This window comes from Staurois parvus, unplaced genomic scaffold (assembly GCF_062004578.1).
Source record: "Staurois parvus isolate SC_StPar_1 unplaced genomic scaffold, SC_StPar_1.0 ptg001587l, whole genome shotgun sequence".
Classification (NCBI taxonomy): Eukaryota; Metazoa; Chordata; class Amphibia; order Anura; family Ranidae; genus Staurois; species Staurois parvus.
In genome coordinates this window covers 46,645-74,322 of record NW_028319383.1, presented here as the reverse complement: position 1 = coordinate 74,322, position 27,678 = coordinate 46,645, and the positions used below count along the sequence as shown (strand labels likewise).

General features: G+C 47.0%; 1 protein-coding gene across 1 annotated transcript in view; it reads left to right on the top strand.

Moving 5' to 3' along the window:
* Positions 1-3,485: 3,485 nt before the first annotated feature.
* The window catches only part of FOXK2 (forkhead box K2), a gene marked incomplete at its 5' end in the record, with an annotated part of 31,843 nt that continues 7,650 nt past the window's right edge, over positions 3,486-27,678 (top strand). The window contains 8 exons of the mRNA XM_089662916.1: positions 3,486-3,680; positions 12,160-12,301; positions 12,384-12,530; positions 17,641-17,834; positions 22,770-22,945; positions 23,470-23,766; positions 23,985-24,194; positions 26,220-26,279. Coding sequence (XP_089519042.1) covers positions 3,486-3,680; positions 12,160-12,301; positions 12,384-12,530; positions 17,641-17,834; positions 22,770-22,945; positions 23,470-23,766; positions 23,985-24,194; positions 26,220-26,279 — 1,421 coding nt within the window. The remainder of the gene's footprint in view (positions 3,681-12,159; positions 12,302-12,383; positions 12,531-17,640; positions 17,835-22,769; positions 22,946-23,469; positions 23,767-23,984; positions 24,195-26,219; positions 26,280-27,678) is intronic.

The following is a 27,678-nucleotide window of genomic DNA, read 5'->3' as shown; positions in this document are numbered from 1 at the left end:
CTTACATCAGATGTCCAGAGCACCCCCCCCTTACATCAGATGTCCAGAGCACCCCCCCCTTACATCAGATGTCCAGAGCACCCCCCCCTTACATCAGATGTCCAGAGCGCACCCCCCCCTTACATCAGATGTCCAGAGCACCCCCCCCTTGCATCAGATGTCCAGAGCACCCCCCCCTTGCATCAGATGTCCAGAGCACCCCCCCCTTACATCAGATGTCCAGAGCACCCCCCCCTTGCATCAGATGTCCAGAGCACCCCCCCCTTACATCATCAGATGTCCAGAGCACCCCCCCCTTACATCATCAGATGTCCAGAGCACCCCCCCTTACATCATCAGATGTCCAGAGCACCCCCCCTTACATCAGATGTCCAGAGCACCCCCCCCCCCCTTACATCAGATGTCCAGAGCACCCCCCCCTTACATCAGATGTCCAGAGCACCCCCCCCTTACATCAGATGTCCAGAGCACCCCCCCCCCCCCTTACATCAGATGTCCAGAGCACCCCCCCCCCTTACATCAGATGTCCAGAGCACCCCCCCCCCTTACATCAGATGTCCAGAGCACCCCCCCCCCTTACATCAGATGTCCAGAGCACCCCCCCCTTACATCATCAGATGTCCAGAGCACCCCCCCCTTACATCATCAGATGTCCAGAGCACCCCCCCCTTACATCATCAGATGTCCAGAGCACCCCCCCCTTACATCATCAGATGTCCAGAGCACCCCCCCCTTACATCATCAGATGTCCAGAGCACCCCCCCCTTACATCATCAGATGTCCAGAGCACCCCCCCTTACATCATCAGATGTCCAGAGCACCCCCCCCCTTACATCATCAGATGTCCAGAGCACCCCCCCCTTACATCATCAGATGTCCAGAGCACCCCCCCCTTACATCAGATGTCCAGAGCACCCCCCCCCTTACATCAGATGTCCAGAGCACCCCCCCCTTACATCAGATGTCCAGAGCACCCCCCCTTACATCAGATGTCCAGAGCACCCCCCCCCCTTACATCAGATGTCCAGAGCACCCCCCCCTTGCATCAGATGTCCAGAGCACCCCCCCCCCTTACATCAGATGTCCAGAGCACCCCCCCTTACATCAGATGTCCAGAGCACCCCCCCCTTGCATCAGATGTCCAGAGCACCCCCCCTTACATCAGATGTCCAGAGCACCCCCCCCCTTACATCAGATGTCCAGAGCACCCCCCCCCTTACATCAGATGTCCAGAGCACCCCCCCCCCTTACATCAGATGTCCAGAGCACCCCCCCCCCCTTACATCAGATGTCCAGAGCACCCCCCCTTACATCAGATGTCCAGAGCACCCTTCCCTTACATCAGATGTCCAGAGCACCCCCCCCCCCTTACATCAGATGTCCAGAGCACCCCCCCCCCCTTACATCAGATGTCCAGAGCACCCCCCCCCCTTACATCAGATGTCCAGAGCACCCCCCCCTTACATCAGATGTCCAGAGCACCCCCCCTTACATCAGATGTCCAGAGCACCCCCCCCCCCCTTACATCAGATGTCCAGAGCACCCCCCCCCTTACATCAGATGTCCAGAGCACCCCCCCCTTACATCAGATGTCCAGAGCACCCCCCCTTACATCAGATGTCCAGAGCACCCCCCCTTACATCAGATGTCCAGAGCACCCCCCCCTTACATCAGATGTCCAGAGCACCCCCCCCCCTTACATCAGATGTCCAGAGCACCCCCCCCTTACATCAGATGTCCAGAGCACCCCCCCCTTACATCAGATGTCCAGAGCACCCCCCCCTTACATCAGATGTCCAGAGCACCCCCCCCCTTACATCAGATGTCCAGAGCACCCCCCCCCTTACATCAGATGTCCAGAGCACCCCCCCCCTTACATCAGATGTCCAGAGCACCCCCCCCTTACATCAGATGTCCAGAGCACCCCCCCCTTACATCAGATGTCCAGAGTACCCCCACCGTCAGAAGTCAGGAGCCCCCACCCTCCCTTACATCACCTTGCACCCCCACGTACCTTGTGCTGCTGCCAGGAAGAAGCTGGGAAAGCAGTGCAGGGTCTGGGGGAGGATCAGAGGAGGGCTGGAGTTAGTTGAATGCTGAGATCAGGAGGGGCGGAGCTGAGGGTGTGCTGCAGCTTTGCAGAGAGGTGCAGGATCTGTAGGAGGAAATCTGTCATCCTCTCTGCTGCTAACTGCTGAGACGGGTTCAGGGGGAGATATTGAGTCCAACCTCTCTACGGCTGCATGGTGAAGCGCAGGATCTGTAGGAGGAACTCTGTCATCCTCTCTGCTGCCGACTGCTGAGACAAAGGGGGGGGGGGGGAGTGCGATGACGAGGGGGTTCCGCAGCTGCAGAGGAGGTGTGGGGGCTCACAGGCCTTGTGTGTCTTGGACTGTAGATGTGTTTTGGTACACAGAATGTAGAAGACGTATATGTTGCAACACAAGGTGATGTGCAGACAGATGGATCCTGAGCTGCTGTGTATTGAGTGTTTGTATTGGCAGTGTGTGTGTTGTGTACATACAGTATACAGGACAAACACCGGCACTGCCGTCACCCAGTTAGGCCTTTGGTCTATTTTGGCTGTAGGCTGTCGCCGGGCAGATTTCCTCACACACTGCCAAAGTCTGAGCTAGATTAATGCCCCGGGTTATTTTCACTTCATACTGGCCCCCTGCCATATCGTGGGTCGGTCCGCATTACAACTACATAGTTAGAAAAAAAAAACTTGGCCGTTTTCAGCCTTGTTTAAATAAATAAAATGTAACCCCTAAACCTAGAATTCCAAAGCAAAAGTAAACGAGGGCGAACGCCGATTCCCTCCTCACCCGTGCATAGCAATGGGATAGATTTCTCTGAAAGATGGAGGCTACCGTTAAAATTGCCAGCTCTGGCTGACAAGCTGATTATTTATTTCATGTACTTATATAGCGCTGTCAATGTACACAGCGCTGTACATATATATTGTACATTCACATCAGTCCCTAACCCTCAAGGGGTGTACAATCTAAGGTCCCTAACTCACATTCATACATACACATACTAGGGACAGTTTGGACAGGAATCAATTCACCTACCAGCATCTCTTTGGAGTGTGGGAGGAAACCGGAGTACCTGGAAGAAACCCACGCAGGCACAGCGAGAGCATGCAAACTCCAGGCAGGTGGTGCCATGGTTTGGGTTCGAACCAACGACCCGAGTACTGCGAGACAGAAGTGCTAACCATTTAGCCACTGTGCTGCCTGTATGTGAATACTCACGCCTGCAGTTCCTTCCATACTTTTGTCTGTAGAGGTCTGGGTGGAATCTAGCATCCTCTGTCTGGGTTGCTGCAGTTGTGTTTTCTAGATCTACAGAAATACTTGTTAGGCCTCAGCCATGTTCTGGGTGATTCTGTCCATTAATTGCGTTTCCTCCACCATGAAATGTAATGTGATGCTCTGTTTCTGTACTGAACCCCATTTCTCTTTCTCTCTATTCCACAGATGCACCTTCAGGTTTCCCAGCACAAATATCAAGATCACGTTTACTGCGCTCTCACGTGACAAGAAAGAGAAGCAGGAAGCCCCCGAATCCCCCATCAAACCAGTGCAGCCGCAGATTTCCCCCCTGACCATAAACATTCCAGAGAACATGGCTCACCTAATCAGCCCCCTGCCTTCCCCGACCGGAACCATAAGGTGAGGATGATTCTGCCTGTCTACTCGGTTACAAACTTCCCATTACAGTATACAGGCGCACCTCGGTTTACAAACGCCTCGGTTACCGTAATTTTCGGTTACGAATGAAAATCCATTGAAAATAATACCTCGGTTTACTAATTCTTTTTCGCAATACGAAGTGTATGTTGCCGATTTTTAAATGCAATTGCCTTTTTTTTTTTCTTCACTATAGCTCACAGAATTAGCTGTCGCTTTCCCTGGAGCTAAAGGAAACTTTGTTTCTTTTATCTCAGGAAACAAACTAAAAGGAGACATTATTATTATTATTATTATACAGGATTTATGGCGCCAACAGTTTGCTCAGCGCTTTACAATGCAACGGGAGACAATACAGCAACAATACAGTTCAATACAAGAGGGATAGGAGGGCCCTGATCCTGGGAGCTTACAATCTAAGAGGGAGGGGCTAGTGGTACAAAAGTTAGTAACTGAGGGGGGATGGACTGGTATGAAGAGTAGAAGATTCCATTGTTAGCTGACTGCTAGATAGGCTTCCCTGAAGAGACAGGTTTTCAGAAATCGCCTAACATTGTTTCTTTTATCTCGGGGAAACAAACTTAAAGGAAACATTGTTTCTTTTAACTTAAGGAAATAAACTAAAAGGAAACTTTCTTTCTTTTAGCTGGCTGGAAAGTGACAGCTGATTCTCTGAGCATTAGTGAAGAAAAAAAAAGCTGGTAATTACATTTTCAAATCCGGCACTGACCTATAGTGAGTGACTTTTTTACTTTTTTTTTCTTGCCTCTGGAACAGATGAATTGGTTTTCAGTGCATTCCTATGGGAAAACCGCGCTTCTGTTTATGAATTTTTCGCAATACGAAACGTCCCGGAGAACGCATTAAATTCATAAACCGAGGTACACCTGTACTTAAAATGACCAATGGCAGTCCTTGCTGTGCTGTACTAGACGGCGTTGTGACCTGTTTATTGCTGCCACTTATGTTACCGCTCTCTAGAAATCTCTAGATAGCAGCTGTATACAAATACAGTTTACCTGCACAAATCCGATGTCTGTAGCTGGATTGCCTGAACGAGCTGTTGACATACGCTATATGATCACCCAGACCAGGTTCAAAACCATAATCGGTCCCAGTATACACCTATCCTTTATTTTTATTTTTATTTTTTTCCCCTGAAGCTATGATTAAGGGGCTGTGTTCTGACCCCCAAAACATGTTGGTTGTGTAATAAAATTTGTTTTGATAAAATTATTTGTCAGGACGATCAATTTCCTGTGTGGTGCTTCAGTCTTAAGCTGTTCATATGCTGTTTTTTGTTCAGCCTGTATGAACGAAGGAAAAAAAAAAGAAAATTCCTCCACCCATGCAAAAAGGTGGATTGAGTAATCTCAACAGTTCAGCAGTAAAAAGTCTTTGTCCATTGAAGAGTTGTTACCCTTGTGTGTTGTCACCTTTCATGACAGAGTCATAGTAGGAAACCTGGGAGCTTTATGAGGTCTGGAACCCACTCTTGTACCAGACTTGATGAAAATGGTCATAATTGACCATTAAAGTGTTACTAAACCCACAACAGTACAATCAGTCTGTAGATGCAGTAAAGCATGCTTGTTATACTCACTGTGGAACCTAAGGGGTTAATCCTCCGCATTGTGTAAAAAGGCTGTTTGATCCTGTCTTCAGAGTCGTGGTAGTTCATTGAGAACTACAAGCCGACAGCTGCTAAGGCTGTTGGGACTTGTGGTTCGCTCATTCACATAACCCTGAATCAAAAACGCGGCCATGTAGACGGAGCCCCGCACTGCTGCGCCAGTTTTAACCACCTCCCGTCCGGCTGTTGTACATAAACAGCTGAACGGTGGCAGTGCAAGGTCGGGTGGCTGTTTATAAATGGCCCCCCTGCTTGTGCACGCTCTCTGGGAGCACGCAGCACCGCGATCCAGTGCTCACTGTGTTCTCCGGACACAGTGGAACACCACTTGTCGTACGGGACCTCTGTGCGAGGTCCCGATCATGTAATCACTGATTGGCCAAACAGTGATCACATGCAGAGTAGCGAGCAAGATGTCACTTGTGACATCATTGCTTACTATGTGTGAAATCTGTGAATGATCACAGAGGTCACAAGGTACAGGGCTATTCACAACAGCCTTGTATCATGTGACAAGCTGTGACCAATAACAGCTCACACAGTAGTTCTCAATGGCTGCAAGAATGCAGCCAGAGAGAAGTGATTTCTTTAACAGCCTTTATGGGTGTAAAAGCAATCAGTGTAAAAAAAAAAAAAATCTTCATACCCCCTACAAGTAGTACAGTGTCACCACGGTGACACTATACTGCTAGGGTGACAGTATGTAAAAAAAAAATCAAAACATAAATATAAAAATGTAAAAAAAATTGTTTAAAAATTATAATTTTTGGTTATAAACTAATTTGGGTTGGTGTTTTTTTACATAAGATAACTGCATAAATCTTGGCCAAGATTTATGATGAAATATTATTTATTTGCAAAATTTTATAAGAAAAACACTTTTTTTTTTCAAAATTGTTGGACATTTCATTTACATAGCAAAAAAAGTAAAAATCCCAGTGGTGAATAAATACCACCAAAATAAAGCTTTATCTGTCTCAATAAAATGCTAAAAAATTCATCTGGGTACAGTGTTGCATGACCGCACAATTGTCATTCAAAGCGTGATAGTGCTGAAAGCTGAAAATTGGCCTGAGCAGGAAGGGGGGGGAAGTGTCTGGACTGGAAGGGGGGGGAAGTGTCTGGACTGGAAGGGGGGGAAAGCGTCCAGACTGGAAGGGGGGGGGGGGGAGCGTCCGGACTGGAAGGGGGGGGGGGGAAGCGTCCGGACTGGAAGTGGTTAAAAAGTGACAGCTGGTAGGGGGAACTTGTCCCCATACTGCTCTCACATGGAGTGAGGGGGGATCGGGCAGCGGCTGCAACATTGGGAGCTTGTTATATAAGGTGAACTTACCCTTTAACATTTGATTTTGATATTCATGGATTTTCAAGAATAAAGACAACTTATGTTGTCTCAGAAAAAATTTCCATCCTACTCTTCTTGTCATTGCAGTCGAAAACAAGTGGTGATTTGACCAAAAATGAAAAATCGAATGTTCTTTACAGAAGACTGCTCTCCAAGTTTCAGTGAAGGTTAAACGGTTTCTTTGGACCAAGGATGTCCCGACAAGCTATTTACTAACCTATGAAGTGGCTGTTGCCGTATGAACTGTATGTAGCCTCAGCTACACACGGTATACAGCGCTGTGTTCCTGCAGTGTATCAGGGACTTCCCACCCCACTCCTGAAAACAAATCCAGTCAGGCTGAGTGTTGCTCATCCATTTACAGGGATTTTTTATTTCTGTGAATGAATACAAGGCTTCCTGTGATTGACTGAGGCAGGCGTTTGATGTCACAGTCTCTGATCAGAGGAAGCCTTGTATTCATTCACAGAATACAAAGTCCGCTGTTAATGGCTGAGCAGCCTGACTTGATTGTGTTCTGGGAGCGGGGTGGGAAGTTACCGACTTGCCTGAACACAGCGCTGTATAATATACACTATATTGCCAAAAGTATTGGTTGGCTGGCCTTTCCACGCCCATGACTTTAATGCCCCCCCAGTCTTAGTCCGTAGGGTTCAATATTGAGTTGGCCCCGCCCTTTGCAGCTATAACAGCTTCAACTCTTCTGGGAAGGCCGTCCACAAGGTTTAGGAGGGTGTCTATGGGAAGGTTGGACCATTCTTCCAGAAGCACATTTGTCAGGTCAGGCACTGATGTCGGGGGAGGAGGCCTGGCTCGCAGTCTCCGCTCTAATTCATCCCAAAGGTGTTCTATGGGGTTGAGGTCAGGACTCTGTGCAGGCCAGTCAAGTTCCTCCACCCCAAACTGGCTCCTCCATGTCTTTATGGACCTTGCTTTGTGCACTGGTGGGCAGTCATGTTGGAACAGGAAGGGGCCATCCCCAAACTCTTCCCACAAAGTTGGGAGCATGAAATTGTCCAAAATGTCTTGGTATGCTGACACCTTACGAGTTCCCTTCACTGGAACTAGGGGGCCAAGTCAAACTTCTGAAAAATAACCCGACAGCATAATCCCCCCTCCACCAAACTTTACACTTGGCACAATGCAGTCAGGCAAGTAACGTTCTATTGGCCACAGCCAAACCCAGACACATCCATCGGATTACCAGAGAAGCACGATTGGTCACTCCAAAGAATGCGTCTCCGCTGCTCTAGAGTCCAGTGGCAGCGTGCTTTACACCACGGCATTCGACGCTTTGCATTGCACTTGGTGATGGAAGGCTTGGATGCAGCTGCTCGGCCATGGAAACCCATTCCATGAAGCTCTCTACACACTGTTGTTGGGCTCATCTGAAGGCCACACCAAGTTTGGAGGTCTTTAGCTATTGACTCTGCAGACAGTTGGCGACTTCTGCGCACTGTGCGCTTCAGCATGCGCTGACCCCACCCTGTCATGTGACGTGGCCTACCACTTGGTGGCTGAGTGGCTGTTGTTCCCAGTGGCTTCCACTTTGTTATAATCCCACTAACAGTTGAGCGTGGAATATTTAGTAGCCAGGAAATGTCACGGATGGACTTATTGCACAGGTGACCACCTATCACGGGACCACGCTTGGAGTCACTGAGCTCCTGAGAGCGACCCATTCTTTCACCAATGTTTGTAGAAGCCGTCTGCATGCCTAGGGGCTTGATTGTATACACCTGTGTCCATGGAGGGGATTGGAACATCTGAATCACGATTGGGAGGGCGGGGCCAATACTTTTGGCAATATAGTGAATGTAGCTGGGGCTTCATATACTGTATACGGCAGCCACAGCATTTGTTAATGAAGTAAAATTATTATACAGTATTTATTTATTATTATTATTATACAGTATTTATTTATTATTATTATTATACAGGATTTATTTATTATTATTATTATTATTATTATTATACAGGATTTATGGCGCCAACCGTTTGCTCAGCACTTTACAATATAACAGGAGACAATACAGCAACAATACAGTTCAATACAAGAGGGATAGGAGGGCCTGATCCTTGGAGCTTACAATCTAGAAATAGTACAGTTTGGACCAACTTGGTCTATACAAATTATTTTAACTTTTCTAGAACCTCAAGATCAGCTTTAATTTGGTGCCTGATTAAAGTTATATTAAAGGTTTGGCTTTTTTTTTTTTTAAACAAATGTTATACTTTACCTGCTCTGTGTAATGGTTTTGCACAGAGCAGCCCCGATCCTCTTCTCAGGTCCCCTACCGGAGCTCCTGACTCCACCCCCTTGACCAGTGCTATCAATAGCAAGCTGCTTGCTATGGGGGTTCTGGTGCGTGCTCGCTCTGGAGCCATGCTCTAGGCTCACTGGCCGTGATTGAAAGTAGTGGGAGTCAGTGGCTCCCGCTGCTGTCTCAGCCAATAAGGAGAGGGACCCCGGGACAGCCGAGGCTCCCTTGCACTTTGCTGGAGTGTGCTGAGGCTCAGATGAGTATTAGGAGGGCTGTGGGGGGAGCAGCTCATAGAATTGCAGGAAGGTAAAAAAAAAAAAAACCTTTACAGCTACTTCAACTTTATTGGGATATCCTTTCATTTCCAGGACAGGGACATTTCTGTACGACACAAGAGAAATAAGTGGACTGGTTTTATTTCTTTAGTTTTCTATCCAAGCTAACAAACCAGACCCTGTAATACAGATGAGTGCAGCGATCTATCCTGTAACAATCGCACACATGTGACTGAAGGTTGGAGCTGTGATTGGTGCCGGATCCCCGCTGGGGACTAGTCGGGCGAAGAAGGCAGCGAACACAGCAGAGTACAAGATCGGCCTTTCATCGTGTTCCAGTTATTTCCTCTTTTCTTTTGTTTGTTATAATCTAAACACAGACGGTTCTACTTTCCCGGGATAAGGATCCATAAACAAAGCGATCATCCGAGTCAGCCATTGCCTACGGTGGGCGGCCTTGTTTTTTTTTGTAAAGACAAATTCTCATTAAATGTCTCGTTCTGGTTGTAGAAGGTTTTTCTATACTTCCTGTTTCAAAGTCTGACTTGAGATCTCACCTAACAGGTGCCGTGACCACAAGACCATAGGGATGGCGAGCGCTTCCTTCAATGGCAGAATAAACTGATTGGGAAGGCCAAAGGAGATGTGAGAGAAGGACGGCTGACATTTTCACTATGGCCTTGTGGGTGGGGGAATACACAAATGTAGGCGTGCAGATCTTTTCATTGTGGGAGGGGCAGACAGACTACTGCAGGGAAATCTCCACAATGTGGGAGGGGCAGTCACAACCTACTGCAAGGAAATCTCCACAATGTGGGAGGGGCAGTCACAACCTACTGCAAGGAAATCTCCACAATGTGGGAGGGGCAGTCACAACCTACTGCAAGGAAATCTCCACAATGTGGGAGGGGCGGTCACAACCTACTGCAAGGAAATCTCCACAATGTGGGAGGGGCAGTCACAACCTACTGCAAGGAAATCTCCACAATGTGGGAGGGGCAGTCACAACCTACTGCAAGGAAATCTCCACAATGTGGGAGGGGCAGTCACAACCTACTGCAGGGAAATCTCCACAATGTGGGAGGGGCAGTCACAACCTACTGCAAGGAAATCTCCACAATGTGGGAGGGGCAGTCACAACCTACTGCAGGGAAATCTCCACAATGTGGGAGGGGAAGTCACAACCTACTGCAGGGAAATCTCCACAATGTGGGAGGGGCAGTCACAACCTACTGCAAGGAAATCTCTCCATTGTGGGAGGGGCAGGCACAGACTGCTGCAGGCAAATCTCCACAATGTGGGAGGGGCAGTCAAAACCTACTGCAAGGAAATCTCCACAATGTGGGAGGGGCAGTCACAACCTACTGCAGGGAAATCTCCACAATGTGGGAGGGGCGGTCACAACCTACTGCAAGGAAATCTCCACAATGTGGGAGGGGCGGTCACAACCTACTGCAAGGAAATCTCCACAATGTGGGAGGGGCGGTCACAACCTACTGCAAGGAAATCTCCACAATGTGGGAGGGGCAGTCACAACCTACTGCAAGGAAATCTCCACAATGTGGGAGGGGCGGTCACAACCTACTGCAAGGAAATCTCCACAATGTGGGAGGGGCGGTCACAACCTACTGCAGGAAATCTCCCATTGTGGGAGGGGCAGAGATGCAAACTACTACAAGGAATCTTCCCATTGCAAAAGGGGCACAGACACAAATTACTGTAAGGAAATTTCCCCGATGTGGGAGGGGCAGAGACACATTACTGCAAGGACATCTCCCCGATGTGGGAGGGGCAGTCACAACCTCCTGCAAAGAAATCTGTCCATTGTGGGAAGAGCAGAGACGCAAACTATTGCAAGGAAATCTCCCTGTTGTGGGAGGGGCAGGGACACAAACTACTGCAAGGAAATCTCCCCGTTGTGGGAGGGGTAGAGACACAAACTATTGCAAGGAAATCTCCCCATTGTGGGAGGAGCAAAGACGCAAACTACTGCAAGGAAATCTCCCCATTGTGGGAGGGGCGGTCACAACCTACTGCAAGGAAATCTCCACAATGTGGGAGGGGCAGTCACAACCTACTGCAAGGAAATCTCCACAATGTGGGAGGGGCAGTCACAACCTACTGCAAGGAAATCTCCCCATTGTGGGAGGGGCAGGGATGCAAACTACTGCAAGGAAATCTCCCCATTGTGGGAGGGGTAGAGACACAAATTATTACATGTATCGATCACTGTATTAGAGGGATAAATGCACAAACAAATACAGGGAAAGTCTTCCCGTTGTGGGAGGTGCCAATAAAAAAAAAAAATCAACGGCCAGGAAATTTTCACCATTGTGGGAGGGGCAGAGACAGGCAAACTGCTGCAGAAATAAAAGCTCTGGTCATTGTGAGAGGGGTAAAAAGAGACTACTATGGGAACATCTCTGGTGAGATTTCTCTGTGGTAGTTTGCGTCTCTGCCCCTCCCTCAGTGATGAGCGTTGCCTGCTGCAGTTTGTGCTTCTGTCCCTCCCACAATGTTGAGATTTCACCATAGCAGTTGGTCTCCCCATACTACAGTCTGAGGGCCCATTTTTGCCATTTCTTAGATTGTAAGCTCCCAGGATCAGGTCCTCCTATCCCTCTTGTATTGAACTGTATTGTTGCTGTATTTTCTCCCGTTATATTGTAAAGTGCTGAGCAAACTGTTGGTGCTATAAATCCTGTATAATAATATATAAATCCTGTATAATAATAATAATTATAATCTTTCCGACCAAATTAAAATGAATGACGCTGCACCATACCAACGCACCATATCGCTTGTTACCGCACAAAGGTTACCGCAAAAAGATGGCGTAAACCGTTTACATATACATTGCAAATTTCTGTTTGGAGAGTTGATTTTTTTAAAACAATTATTGATGTTTAGTTCATTGAATATTTCTCTCCCTTTCTCCATGTAGCGCTGCAAACTCTTGCCCCTCTAGCCCCCGTGGTGCTGGCTCATCTGGGTATAAAATGGGCCGTGTTATATCTGCAGACCTGATCTCTGACAATTCCCATTTGGAGAATGACAAAGAAGCTTCAGGTGGAGACAGCCCCAAGGTAACCTCTTATCTCCGCTTTCCCCGTCTATCGTCTGTACCCCTCATTATTACATATGTGTTGATGAATCTTCTCCTTCTAGGATGACTCGAAGCCCCCGTACTCTTACGCACAGCTAATAGTACAAGCAATTACCATGGCCCCAGACAAGCAGCTCACCTTAAATGGTATCTACACGCACATAACGAAAAACTACCCCTACTATAGAACAGCGGACAAAGGCTGGCAGGTAAGTGCCCAGGAAGTGTGAGGGGGTGTAGAGCCGGAGAATGGGTTGTGGAGGGGGTGGGGGGGTGTACACTGTAGGCCAGACACACAGGGATTGATTTACTAAAACTGGAGAGTGCAAAATCTGGTGCAGCTGTGCCAATCAGCTTCTAACTACAGGTTGTTCCATTACGTTTTGCCAATAAAACCTGCAAGCTGATTGGTTTCTATGCAGAGCTGCACCCGATTTTGCGCTCTCCGGTTTTAGTAAATCAACCCCAATAGTATTTTGAAGTGCAGATTTTTGGTTGCCCGTGATTGGTTCGCTGAAATGAACACACCTTCACCTTCGGTTTGCAAACAGTTCACCACCATCCACTTTGCTAAATGAACAGCTTTATTTAGTATTGAGTGAGCTTTGCATCTAGGACAGGACATGCTTTGCTGGCAGGATCAGCAGGTAAAATTAGTGGGGGGAAAAAACGTAGCCACCATATCCAAGGACTGTCCATCTGCAATATATTGTATTTTTTGTTCAGTAAGAAAAGTCAGAATATTGTGATGTCCCTTTAACTGCTTTCCCACCGCCCTATAGCAGATATACTGCTACAGAGCGATGGGTGCGCAAAATCACGTGTATTTATACACGTGATTTTGCATTTCCGGGTAGGGGGCGTGCGCCCTTCCCACGCTGCTGTTCGTGGCCTCTGCTGTCAACCACCGGGTCCCGGACGGTGGTTACTATCTGGCACCTGGTGTTTGAGGAGCATTACAGATGGAGGGAGAGAACTGTATGTAAACAACACAGTTCTCTCCCTTGCCAGCTCCATTTTTTTTTTTTGTTCTTTTTAAATACTTTTTTTTTTTTTTTATTTAAATTAAATCCAAGCTAAAATACCCTGACCTTGACCCTAATGCAGGCCATAGATGGGCCCGTTGCTGATGCTGACACCAATGTCCACGAAAAACAGCCATTTTCCAGCATGTCCGATAAAAATAAATTAGGAGATCCGCGAAAAACGGCCGATGGGCTGGGCCCACTAACGGCGTGAATATCGGCCGATTTTTCGTGCGGTCGGAAATGTGGCTGATAAACGACCTGTCTATGGCCTGCATAACTTTAACCCTGACATCTTGCGCAAACCCTGATCTAGCCATTTTTTTTTTAACTTTTTTTCACACTTGTTTGTTGTACAATATATCTTTTTGTCCATTCAGAGGAGAAAGTGCACACAGGAACAGGCTTTACAGTGCTTAATCCAGGGGTGTCCAAACTTTTTTCAAAGAGGGCCAGATTGGATGAAGTGAACATGGTGGAGGGCCGAACATTTTTCCGAACATTCTTTGAACCATTACAATTAAATGCAAATAAATTATTTTTTGCCAAGTTAATTGCAAACGACATACTTTTCATTTCATAACATTAAGATCAACTGACAGCTGAGTTTTCACAATGTATTGAAAATAAATTTAAAAAAAACTTACCTGCACTAATGTGAAGGGTGAAAAAGGTAGCTGGAGCTGAAGTCTCTGCTCAGCAGCCGGGAGGGGAAGAGAAACACACTTCACGCTGGAAGCCCGGCCCTGACGACACCGCCCTCTGTCGCTCCCAGCGCGGCGCAGTCACGCATGCGCACTGCTCTCAAGCAGAAGACTGTCTGCCACAGAAGGGAGGGCCGTGCGACAGCCGCATTTACACAGACCAGGGAGAACGTACCGCAGTCAGGCATGCGCACTGCCCTCTGCTCTCAAGCAGAAGACTGTCTGCCATAGAAGGGAGGGCCACATTACACAGAGCAGGGAGGGCTGTTGGAGGGCCGTATTAAACCGACCCCCGAGCCGTAAATGGCCCGCGGGCCGGACTTTGGACATGCCTGGCTTAATCGCTGTGATAAACAGAGGCTATCACAGGGATCGGGTTTCTGGTTCCCAATTGCTAGTACAAGACACTTGGGGCTCTCAGTGATAGCTCCGTCCCTGTGCTGGGAGTACCCTGTGCAGTGTGCTCCCAGCAGAAAGATATGTATGCATATAAGCGGCCACACAGTAGACCCAGTTCAGTGAGGCCGTATATCTGTGTACAGTTGGTGACAAGGTATTCATCTCCAGCCAGGAGAACAGACAAAACAGTGTCTGCATGCTGAGAACGATCTGTCAAGTTGGCGACTTTTCACCTTTGTGGCTGCCTCACTGTCCATTTCCTTTTACTCTGGAAACATCCATCGTCTGTCCAGTGCGGTGTGAGATGGCCGCGGGCTTCCACGAGGGTTTGTTTTGGCTGAAGGTGTGCTTGATATCAGTCTGTCGTTTTGATCCTTTCTTGTGTGGACACGTCTGTTCCTTCCTGAGCTGACTCAGCACTTCGCTTTCATGATGCTGCTTATCGGCACATCAATTATCGGGTCTGGGGGGGCTTCACGCACTTACCCGGGTACGTTTCACTGAGGTTGTAAGTACTGACCGAATAAAAAAAACCTGTGCACATGATAAAAACACAATGCTGGCTTTTGCACATAGAGGTTCTCCGCTAAACCTGATCCTCGCGCAGGAGGCCAGAGCCCCTTCCTACATGTCATCTTGTTGTAGCCTCACCTTCTCCCATGCCTTCTGGCTTTGTTAGGGAGCGGCTGGAGTTGTCAGTGATGTGTCATGTCAGGCTGACAATGGCCAGATTAAATTTTCGGTGGAAAGAAGAGATTTTAACTTCACTTCATAGCAGTGTGACTGCTAAGGACCGAAGCAAAGTGTCACCATTTTCACTGTGAATGGCTGTATTCTCTGTACAACACTACAGAATGTCAGAGCTATATAAATGTAAAATATTAATATTATTCAGGATTTATATGGCGCCAACAGTTCGCTCAGCGCTTTACAATATAACGGGAGACAATACAGCAACAATACAGTTCAATACAAGAGGGATAGGAGGACCTGATCCTGGGAGCTTACAATCTGTTATTATTATACAGGATTTATAGCACCAACAGTTTGCTCAGCGCTTTACAATATAACGGGAGACAATACAGCAACAATACAGTTCAATACAGGAGGGATAGGAGGGCCCTGATCCTGGGAGCTTACAATCTATATAGTGTATGACTGTGGTGAGGCATTAGAGTGTAAGCTCTTCTGGTGCAGAGAATTATTATTATTATTATACAGGATTTATATATCGCCGACAGTTTGCTCAGCACTTTACAACATAAGGGAGACAATACAGCAACAATACAGTTCAATACAAGAGGGATAGGAGGGCCCTGATCCTGGGAGCTTACAATCTAGGAGGGAGGGGCTAGTCGTACAAAAGGTAGTAACTGTGGGGAATGGACTGGTAGGAAGAGTAGAAGATTCCATTATTAGCTGAGGGCAGGATAGAATGATGTGATTGGCTCGGTGTTCTCTGTACAGCACTACAGAATATGTCAGAGCTATATAAATGTATAATATAATTATTATACAGGATTTATGGCGCCAACAGTTTGCTCAGCGATTTACAATATAACGGGAGACAATACAGCAACAATACAGTTCAATACAAGAGGGTTAGGAGGGCCCTGATCCTGGGAGCTTACAATCTATATCGTGTATGACACGGGGCATTAGAGTGTAAGTTCTTCTGGTGCAGAGAATGATGTGACTGGCTCAGTGTTCTCTGTACAGCACCCTGGAATATGTCAGAGCTATATAAACGTATGTGTTCAGCTTATTGGAATGTCAGAGTTCTTTAGGGTCAGGGTTTGAAAGGTGTAATGTTCTTTGGCAATATGCTGAAGTTTTATCAACTGTGTAAATCCGATATTTGATTTCTAGGATTTGTCTGGTTTCCTTAAAGTGTGTTTAAAACTGAGAACAAAAATATATAAAAAAAAACAAAAAAAACTGCAGCTTACCAATCCTTTGATGTAGTGGCTGAGTTTGATTTCACTCTTCCAACTATTTTTTCCCCTGGTGATCCTACTGCCAGTAACATGCTTCTTGTCCCAGCATGACAACACTCAACTTAGCATAGAGAGGCTTGGTTCTGTGCAATTGCCAGCTAAAGTAGCGCAGTGCTGAATAGCAAAAAATGGCCTGGTCATGAAAGGGAACAATTCTTTCAGAGCTGAAGTAGTTAAGATGTACAGATAAAGATGGTCTGTTACCTCAAATAAATATATATATATATTTATTTTATTTTATTTTAGGTAACAGACCACGTTTATCTTTAGTACATCTTAACCACTTCAGCTCTGGAAGATTTGATCCCCTTCATGACCAGGCCATTTTTTTTTCTTGTTGTTCAGCACTGTGCTACTTTAGCTGGCAATTGAACAGTCATGCAACACTGTTAGATTGTAAGCTCCTAGGATCAGGGCCCTCCTATCCCTCTTGTATTGAACTGTATTGTTGCTGTATTGTCTCCTTTATATTGTAAAGTGCTGAGCAAACTGTTGGTGCCATATAAATCCTGTATAATAATAATAACATTGTACCCAAATTAAATTTATATAATTTTTTTCACACAGAGCTTTCTTTTGGTTGTACTTGATCACCATTGAGGTTTTTTATTTTTTAATATATAAATGAAAATAGACCGAAATTTTGGCAGAAACCCCCCAATATTTTTTACTTCTATAAAACATATCCAATAAAAAAAATTAATTTCTTTAGATTAGGCAAAAAATGTATTCTGCTACATGTCTTTTGGTAAACAAAAATCCCAATAAGTGTATATGGATTGGTTTGTGTGATAGTTATAGTGTCGGCAAACTATGGTAAATGTACTGTAATTTTTATTTTATATACTAGTAATGGCAGTTATCAGCGACTTATAGTGGGACTGTCTGTGATAGTGCGGCGGGCAATGTGACTCCAACTGACACGGGCATCTTCAGTAACACTAATACAGTGATCCGTGGGAAGGAGTTAGCATCTAGGGGCAATCAAAGGGTTAACTGTCTAGCAATGTGTGATGTGTGTTGCATTTACTAAGAGATGTGACTGTTTTATCTCTGTTGTGCAGGGAGAAAAGAACAGCCACATCTCTGTGTACAGAGCCCTGTGTTGTTAGTAACCACAGGGCTCAGTACTGTCATTCGCGATGATTTTTCACATAAATGTTTGATGATAATTCTAATTTTCTGTGTTTTTAGAATTCTATCCGTCACAACCTTTCTCTCAACCGGTATTTTATCAAAGTTCCACGATCCCAGGAGGAGCCTGGCAAAGGATCTTTCTGGAGGATAGACCCAGCGTCCGAGAGCAAACTTATAGAGCAAGCTTTTAGAAAACGAAGGCCCCGGGGTGTGCCGTGTTTCAGGACCCCCTTAGGACCCCTTTCCTCAAGGTAAGAAGTGGACGGCCTTGGTACAGAAAGCACGATCATTGGCCTGTTTGTGGAATGATGCACAGCGCCTATTTCTCTGCATTATATATAACCATTTACACTTCAGCATCCTATGACTCCCTATATCCCGGCACCTTGTGTTGGTGGAGGTGTGAAGAGGTTTGTTCTTGTTATGCCATCCATAAAGAGAAGATCAATACCCTTCACTGTCTTTAGGCATCGAGTCAACGCTTAGATATGGGAAGCCAATGCAGTTGCTGTTCCCTGTCTGTAAACCTCCTGTCCTTATCTATACACAATTCTACTGTCAGGTACAGAATGGGGCAAGGTCATGTGCTTTAATAGGTCACAGATCTTGTCCCAAAATGGGGAAATCATTTGCAATGTACAGCAGTATACACAGTGATAATTATAGATGGGCACCTACTCCTTAACTAGTTACCAGTAACAGTACTGAGACACTTTACATGGACACATCCTATACGTTCACTAGAGACCAGTGACATCACCGAGACCCTTCATATTCATGAGAACACAGCCTATCCATCACTAGAGACCAGTTACACCACCGAGACCCTTCATATTCATGAGAATACCACCTATCCATCACTAGAGACCAGTGACATCACCGAGACCCTTCATATTCATGAGAACACAGTCTATCCATCACTAGAGACCAGTGACATCACCGAGACCCTTCATATTCATGAGAATACCACCTATCCATCACTAGAGACCAGTGACATCACCGAGACCCTTCATATTCATGAGAATACCACCTATCCATCACTAGGGACCAGTGACATCACCGAGACCCTTCATATTCATGAGAATACCACCTATCCATCACTAGAGACCAGTGACATCACCGAGACCCTTCATATTCATGAGAACTCAGCCTGTCAATCACTAGAGACCAGTGATATCACCGAGACCTTTTATATTCATGAGAATGCATCCTATCCATCACTGGAGACCAGTGACATCACTGAGACCCTTCATATTCATGAAAACTCAGCCTGCCAATCACTAGAGACCAGTGATATGACCAAGACCATTTATATGTATGAGAATGCAGCCTATCCATCATTCGAGACCAGTAACATCACCAAGACCCTTCATATTCATGAGAACACAGCCTATCCATCACTAGAGACCAGTGACATCACCAAGACCCTTCATGAGAATGTAGCCTATCCATTATTAAAGACCAATGACATCACTGAGACCCTTCATATTCACAAGAATGCAGCCTATCCATTTGCTAGGGAGCAGTGACATCACCGAGACCCCTCATATTAATGAGAACACCACCTATCCATCACTAGAGACCAGTGACATCACCGAGACCCTTAATATTCATGAGAACTCAGCCTATCCATCATTCGAGACCAGTGACATCACCGAGACCCTTCATATTTGGTGATGTCACTGGTCTCCAGTGATAGGTTGAGTTCTCATGAATATGAAGGGTCTTGGGGATGTCACTGGTCTCTAGTGATGGATAAGCTGAGACCCTTCATATTCATGAGAACACAGCCTATCCATCACTAGAGACCAGTGACATCACCGAGACCCTTCAGTGATAGGCTGAGTTCTCATGAATATGAAGGGTCTCGGTGATGTCAGTGGTCTCCATTGATGGATAGGGTGTGTTCTCATGAATATGAAGGGTCTCGGTGATGTCACTGGTCTCTAGTGATGGATAGGCTGTGTTCTTATGAATATGAAGGGTCTCGGTGATGTCACTGGTCTCTAGTGATGGATAGGCTGTGTTCTTATGAATATGAAGGGTCTCGGTGATGTCACTGGTCTCCAGTGATAGGTTGAGTTCTCATGAATATGGAGACCAGTGACATCATCGAGACCCTTCATATTTATAATACTGTCCTGGCTTGTGTTTATACTGTACATGTATGTAGCATTCAGCTATGCGTTTGTTTTTTTTTAGAGAAGTGATGGGTGTATTTGTTCACCCCCGTCATGTATCTGCCTCCATTCTATGCGTTTCCTATTCTCTGATTCCGTGTTCCTGCGTGTAGTGAGATCATTGTATGTTGCTTGCCTCTATCCCCCTTATCTGTCCTCACACCCACTTAGGCCTCTTGTGTGAGTTGAGCGGCTGTACATGTGGCTGAACAGCGCTGCTTTCCACATTAGCCATTGTCTGCCTCTCTCCTGCCCTTCTCTGATATCCTTTCCAAGGCAACGCATTACTCATCCGTGCCTGGAATTCATCGCACTTCCAAGCTGCTCTTGTGCCCGGCGCCCTCTGCTGGTGTTTGTTGCTACTCTGCAGGCTTCTTACCATGGCTGTGGTTGAGCACATGTCTGGAAATGTCTATACTGTGTATAGGATAATGTAAACCAGACTCCGCCAGGTCAAAGGACCCTGCCGATTGTTCCGAGAGGAGAGATTGGCAGGCCTTCCTGGATTTTCCCAATTGGTCGCTAATTTCCTCCTTTCTCAAATGAGCTAAGCGTCTGGCTATTCTTACTGTCCAAGTGTGACTTTTCATGCTCTGACTTGACGCTAACATCGTGTTTAGGGTCCGTTCAACTGAATGAAAACTATACATTAGAGGGTATCTGAACCCAAAAACACAATACGTAGCACCTTACCAGTCCTTGCAGTTGTGGCTGCATTCATTTTTTTGAACCTGCCGATCCTTCCAGATCCAGGCACTATATCTATGGAGCAGTGTTGTTGCCCCAGGCTGCCGATCCTTCCAGATCCAGGCACTATATCTATGGAGCAGTGTTGTTTCCCCAGGCTGCCGATCCTTTCAGATCCAGGCACTATATCTATGGAGCAGTGTTGTTTCCCCAGGCTGCTGTCTTCTAATTTTGAACTACAAACACTGCACTTGGTCTGGCAATGTGTACAGGAGACTCGGATTTCCCAGGTCTCTATCTCCTCATTGGCTGAGCCATTGGCTTCTGCTTCTGTCAATCAGCCTGTAAGGAGGGGGTGTTGAGTCCCGCTGTGCTGTCTTATGGATGCAGAGAGCGGGGCTCGGGAACGTGTGTGTGTGTGTGTGTGTGTGTGTATTTATATGTGTATGTATGTATATATATGTATGTGTAAATATATGTGTGTGTGTGTGTGTATATGTGTATGTATGTATGTGTATGTGTATGTATGTGTGTGTGTATGTGTATGTGTGTATGTATATGTGTGTGTGTGTGTATGTATGTGTGTGTGTGTGTGTGTGTATGTATATGTGTGTGTGTGTGTGTGTGTGTGTGTATATGTGTGTATATGTGTGTGTGTATATATATATGCCGAGTGACAGCTACAGCATGGTCATCCAGTTCTGGGAGGGAGTCATAAGACGTCCTCCTAGAACGCACCCGGCGCTGTCTGTGAGCTGATCACATGACACGGTAAAAGGCCAGTCACAACAGCCTTTTACCACCCGATCAGCTGTGGCCAATGACAGCGACCTTTTTACCACCCGATCAGCTGTGTCCAATCACAGCTGGCCACTATGTAAATACACTTGCCGGTTATCGGCAGTACTCTCCTCACGCTGTCAGTGAGGAATGTAATGCCAGTAACCGGTGGCTGTCAAAGCAGACATCTGCACTGATTATCAGTGCAGCCCCAAAAGTGCCCATCAGTGCTACCTATTAGTGCTCATCAGTGCCCATCATTGCCCCCATCACTGCAGCCTCATCAGCGCACATCAGTGAAGGCGAAAAACTACCTGTTTGCAAAATTTGATAATAGAAACAAAAAAAACTTTTTTTTTTTTTCTTTTTTTCAAAATTTTCGTTCTTTGTGCAAAAAAATATAAAAACCCAGTGGTAATTAAATATCACCAAAAAAAAGCTCTGTTTGAAAAAATTATAAAATTTCATATGGGTACAGTGTTGCATGACCGCGCAATTGTCATTCAAAATGCAACAGCACTGAAAGCTGAAACTTAGCCTGGGCAGGAAGGGGGTAAAAGTGCCCGGTAGGCAAGAGGTTAATTTACAGTGATTTCCTCTCACTTCCTTTTTGGCTGTGGGACAGGAAGTGAAGGGAAATCTCCGCAATGAGACACTGACAGTGAAAAAAAAATCTGACGGGTTAAATCTCTCCCTTGCTCTATCCAAGATTGGGGGGGATTTGACTGTAGTTCGACTTTAGAAAAAATTTTAATAGCCCAGAAAATAAAACTAATAGTCACCACATCTAAAACCCGATTATTGTAATAGATTACGTTTTTGTTCTGCGTTGGGTATGTCTAAACTCTCATCTGCTGGGGCCCCATCTAATATGTGCCCATCATGTACACTGCATATGGGCAGCACAGTGGCTAAATGGTTAGCACTTCCGCCTGGCAGTACTCGTGTCTTCGGTTCGAATCCCAACCACGGCACCACCTGCCTGGAGTTTGCATGTTCTCTCTGTGCCTGCGTGGGTTTCCTCCGGGTACTCCGGTTTCCTCCCACGCTCCAAAGACATGCTGGTAGGGTAATTGGATGTCTAAATTGTCCCTAGTATGTGTATGTATGAATGTGAGTTAGGGACCTTAGATTGTACGCCCCTTGAGGGTTAGGGACCTTAGATTGTACGCCCCTTGAGGGTTAGGGTCCTTAGATTGTATACCCCTTGAGGGTTAGGGACCTTAGATTGTACGCCCCTTGAGGGTTAGGGTCCTTAGATTGTATACCCCTTGAGGGTTAGGGTCCTTAGATTGTATACCCCTTGAGGGTTAGGGACTGATGTGAATGTACAATATATATGTAAAGTGCTGCGTAAATTGAAGGCCCTATATAAGTACCTGGAATAAATAAAAATAAATGGCTGCATGTCATATCTCAGGGCGAGAGTACTGATGGTGACAACATTGGAACATGTGTGTATAATACCTGAAATAAATAAATATTGCCATCTCTGTATCTATCTATGGAGGTCTACATTCTGATTTGTCTGTACTCTAGGAGTGCACCAGCATCTCCAAACCACTCCGGCGTTTTGTCGGCACACTCGAGTGGAGTCCAGACCCCGGAGAGCCTGTCCAGGGAAGGCTCGCCAGTTCCGATGGACCCGGAACCAAGCGCCATCCAGCCAAAGCTTGCAGTGATCCAGGAAGCGCGGTTTGCACAGAGCGCCCCAGGTGAGAACGATGGACCCACGGAGAGGTTAGACATTAGCTTGGTATACAGCTCCTTCAGGCCACTGTCTGTCACCTGGAAAGATGGGGACCTAAGAATATGGACCTGTGTGCCGTCCTTGTTTTCACACCTCAATATAAAACAAATTAGTCATGGAGTTGTTATAAGTTACCTGGCTTAAAATTTAATAAAATATTAACAAAAAAATAAAAATAAAAGGGAAGTTTTGTATTTTTAAACTTTTTCATGACCATAGATCAACAAGAAATTTTATCTTTTACTGTTGGAATGGATGAAATGTGAAAAATGTAATAAAATATTAATAACAAAAAAAAAATAAGTTACCTGGCACTGCTATATGTTAGTTCTGGGTACCTGAGCTCTGGAGTAGCAGAATTTGGAGAAGTGGATATTTGTCATTCCTGACAGCGGGCAATTTTTTTTTTTTTTTTTTTGGATTACTGATCGTATGCTGAATATTCGATATAAAGGCGTCTCATTGATGCGGGTTTTTCTTCTTATACAGGATCCCCCCTCTCCAGCCAATCAGTCCTCATCACTGTGCAACGGCAGCTCCCCCAGACTATAAAACCAGTGACGTACACAGTGGCCACCCCTGTTACCACCTCCCAGCAGCAGCAGACCGTCATGCAGACCGTGCATGTGGTCCACCAGATCCCTGCGGTGTCTGTTACCAATGTTTCAGGCCTGGCTCCAGTCAACACCTACACGGTTGGGGGACAGGCAATGGTAGCCCAGGCCGCAATGGTAGCCCAGCCTAAACTAGAGCCGCAAGAGAACGGAGATCACAAAGAGGTGAAAGGTAAGACCTGCGATGTCAGTGTGTGGACAGTGTGTGTGTAAAGAATGATTTCTTACATTGTAAAGATCTCGTCTACAACTTCACCATGTTCTTACCCCGCTCTGTAATGACTTGGCCCAACCGAACTCTATGTATAAAAAAATATATATATATTTTGCTGATGCCTGTTGCTCTTGTAGACACTCTCACCTTCCCGCTGTCTGTCTGTTTCCCTGCAGTGAAAGTAGAAGCAATTCCTGCGATCAGCCACCAAGCGCTCAGCACAGCCAGCCGAATCATCCAGACCTCTTCGTCTGCCCCCCTCCAGACGGTTACTATAGTGCAGCAAGCCCCTCTAGGTCAACACCAGCTCCCCATCAAAGCCGTTACACAGAACGGGACACATGTGGTGCCCATCACCACTGCCATACAAGGACAGGTCACTACAGGTAAGAGAATCCCCTCATGTCTGTGTATGGGGCTCTGCGGCCGAGAATCATCCTGTCTGCCGATTACTACTGAGGGCTGAACGCTTACTGAAAGAACTGACCCTCCACTCCTTGAAATTCCCACCCTGCTGTCCACCCTGGCAGCTTTACCTCCCCCCCCCCCCCCCCCCCCCCAGCTCACTCTTATCTTACACCACCCACTCTCCACCCTGCTTCCTTCCTTCTGCAGCCCTCTTCACCCTGCCCTTCCTTCCTTCTGCAGCCCTCTTCACCCTGCCCTTCCTTCCTTCTGCAGCCCTCTTCACCCTGCCCTTCCTCCCCTCTCACCACATTCCCCCCTTCCTCTACCACCTTCCCCACCCTTCCATACCATGCACACCGCCCTCCTCCTACTACCCTTTTAACCCCAGCCCCCTTCGTCCCACCACCCTCCTAATCCTACCTCCCCTTCTTCTTAATACCTATACTCCTCTCCATTGTAATTAAAGGAAAAGTTCACATTTAGGGTGGAACCTGTAACGTGTTCCAGCAGCTGCAGCCCTCCCCTTTCCCTCCCCTTTCCCTCCCCTTTCCCTCCCCTTTCCCTCCCCTTTCCCTCCCCTTTCCCTCCCCTTTCCCTCCCCTTTCCCTCCCCTTTCCCTCCCCTTTCCCTCCCCTTTCCCTCCCCCTCCCTCCCCTTTCCCTCCCCCCGCCCTCCCCTTTCCCTCCCCCCGCCCTCCCCTTTCCCTCCCCCCTCCCTCCCCTTTCCCTCCCCCCTCCCTCCCCTTTCCCTCCCCCTTCCCTCCCCTTTCCCTCCCCCTTCCCTCCCCTTTCCCTCCCCCTTCCCTCCCCTTTCCCTCCCCCTTCCCTCCCCTCCCCCCGCCCTCCCCCTTCCCTCCCCTTCCCCCGCCCTCCCCCTTCCCTCCCCTTCCCCCGCCCTCCCCCTTCCCTCCCCTTCCCCCGCCCTCCCCCTTCCCTCCCCTTCCCCCGCCCTCCCCCTTCCCTCCCCTTCCCCCGCCCTCCCCCTTCCCTCCCCTTCCCCCGCCCTCCCCCTTCCCTCTCCCTTCCCCCGCCCTCCCCTCTCCCTTCACCCCCCTCTCCCCTCTCCCTTCACCCCCCTCTCCCTTCCCCAGCCCTCTCCTTCCCTCCTCTTTCCCTTCCCCTGACCTCCCCCGACCTCCCCTTTTTCCCTTCCCCCGACCTCCCCTTTTTCCCTTCCCCCGACCTCCCCTTTTTCCCTTCCCCCGACCTCCCCTTTTTCCCTTCCCCCGACCTCCCCTTTTTCCCTTCCCCCGACCTCCCCTTTTTCCCTTCCCTCCCTGTGACAGCAAGCAGGGGATCTTCTCCGTATGCCTGCTGTTACTATTTTGAAAATAACATGGCTGTGTGCCCAGACGGCCGCATTCAGTTTCCTGTGAATGCACAAACTACAACTATCGTCAGCCATTGCTATCTGAATGGACTTCCAGGTCACTAATGAGCGACCTCGTAGTTCATTCAGAAGCTCTGCAGCTTGTAAACAGTCGGCCCGTATGAAGGTACGGGCTGAAAGCTGCAGGGCTTGTCTGCAGGAGTCTGGCATTGCACCCCTGATCTACTGATCACAGGTACAATGCTTTTCAGGCTCCTTAGGGGGAAAAAAAAAATAAAATCACTTTTTCCCTGCAAAAACATGCGCCTTTATTATTTTTTCCCTAAAGGCGCCCTAATCCTTGTAAAGCATTGACATTTTGACGATAGAACCCCTTGGCATAGTAAGCGCAGCTCTCAGTATTAGGCAGACAGAGAAGACGGCAGCAATTGTGTCCTCTTTTGCACTCTGATGCCCCCTATGTCTGTCAGTTTCTTGGGCCCCTCTGCATCTGTCAAACTCTGGGGCCCTCTACGTTCAACTTTTCTCTGTCTGTTAATGTGTCTGTCAATATCAAATCACATGTCCAATCCCTCCCACTTCCCCGCCCCTCTTTCTAAATTTGTTACTTAATCTCGGGACGGTTGATTAGTCCCGTCTAGTTATTCAAATCTTGAGCTGAATATTTCTTTCAGCAAACTCGAGTTCCCACCTGATTGACAGAGCTTGGCAGTGGAGAGGAAATGGAAGCCGAGGTAGGAATTATTTTGCGTTTACTCTTACTTGTTCTGTGTCACAGGCAGTATACATTCAGGGCCCATCACTCGCATGTGTTAGCCACTTAAGAGATTACATACGAGTGAATGCGATTAGCTGCGAGAGCCAGCAGCCCCCCCATTGCTTTTAGTGGGGCTGCCCACTGGCAGGAACCCCCACTTGGAGTTCTTGCATCTAATCGCAGGCAGAGTGCGCTCGCAGGTGTGAATGCACGCTTTACATTGTGTGTGGGTGTAATGCACAGCAGACAATTGGGTTCCCTTCAGTCATATGCCCATTTCTGCTGCCAATTGATTTGGCTTAGCTCCGCCTTCTGCGTAGAATTGTCTTTAAGCCCCGGTTCACACCAGTGCAGCTTTGAAATCGCACTACTTCAATTTCAGAACCTCAGATCAGTGCGATTTGGATGTTCGATTTCATTGCCACTCGCGACTTCATTTAACAGAAGTCAATGCAAGCCGCTATGAAATCACCGAAAAGCAGTGCAGGAACCTTTTTCAAAGTTCCTGCAACTTGAATTGCAACGATTTGACTGGTTCCATTGCCGCAAATGGAGGTGCAACTTTTCATGCGATTCTGTCAAATCTGTTGACGAATCGCATTGGTGTGAACCGGGGCTTTGAAAAAGAAATCCAGCAAAGTCTGCAACTACCAGCCTTCACTTTATTATAATATTATTACTCTGATTAATAGTTGCATTGGTGTCCGGAAAATTCTGCCAATCAGGGAATTTGATACATCCTCAAACACTGGAAGGAAAATATCACCCGCAGCAACACACATTACCCACGCTAGAGCCTTGTGGTGTCCTTCATTTTCAATGGCACCTCAATGCAATCAGGCTGCGTACCTACATCGCAGCACACGGTACCCAGTAATGCATTACCATATAGCTTGGTGCACTACATCGGGGAAAAAAGTTCAGGTGCTTTTTTTTTTTTTTTTGGTTGGCAGCCCATTCATGTGAGTGAGATACCTTAAAGGATAAGTTCACCTTTTAAAAAAGGAAGTAATTTTTTTGCCGTTAAAAATATTAGCATTTTTTATTAATAATAATATTTTTTTATTATAATTTTTTAGGCGCCTGTAAAGCATTACACCCGTGATCTGCTGATCTCAGGCTCCTGCAGACTGTCTGTGTAGTTGTCTGCTCGTACCTCCGATGTGGTAGACAGTTACTGAGTGACAGGAAGATCAGTTAATTACCTAGAGCTCTCATGGGCAGTCAGGTAGTTAGTTGAGAACAGGGGCAGACTGACCATTTGGAAACTTGGGCACTGCCCGGGGTCAGTAGGGGGCCCCATGAGATGCCCCTGGTACCTTTTCATAGGCTTTTTTGAGTTTGGGCAAGGACACAGGGGCCCCATGATCCCCTGT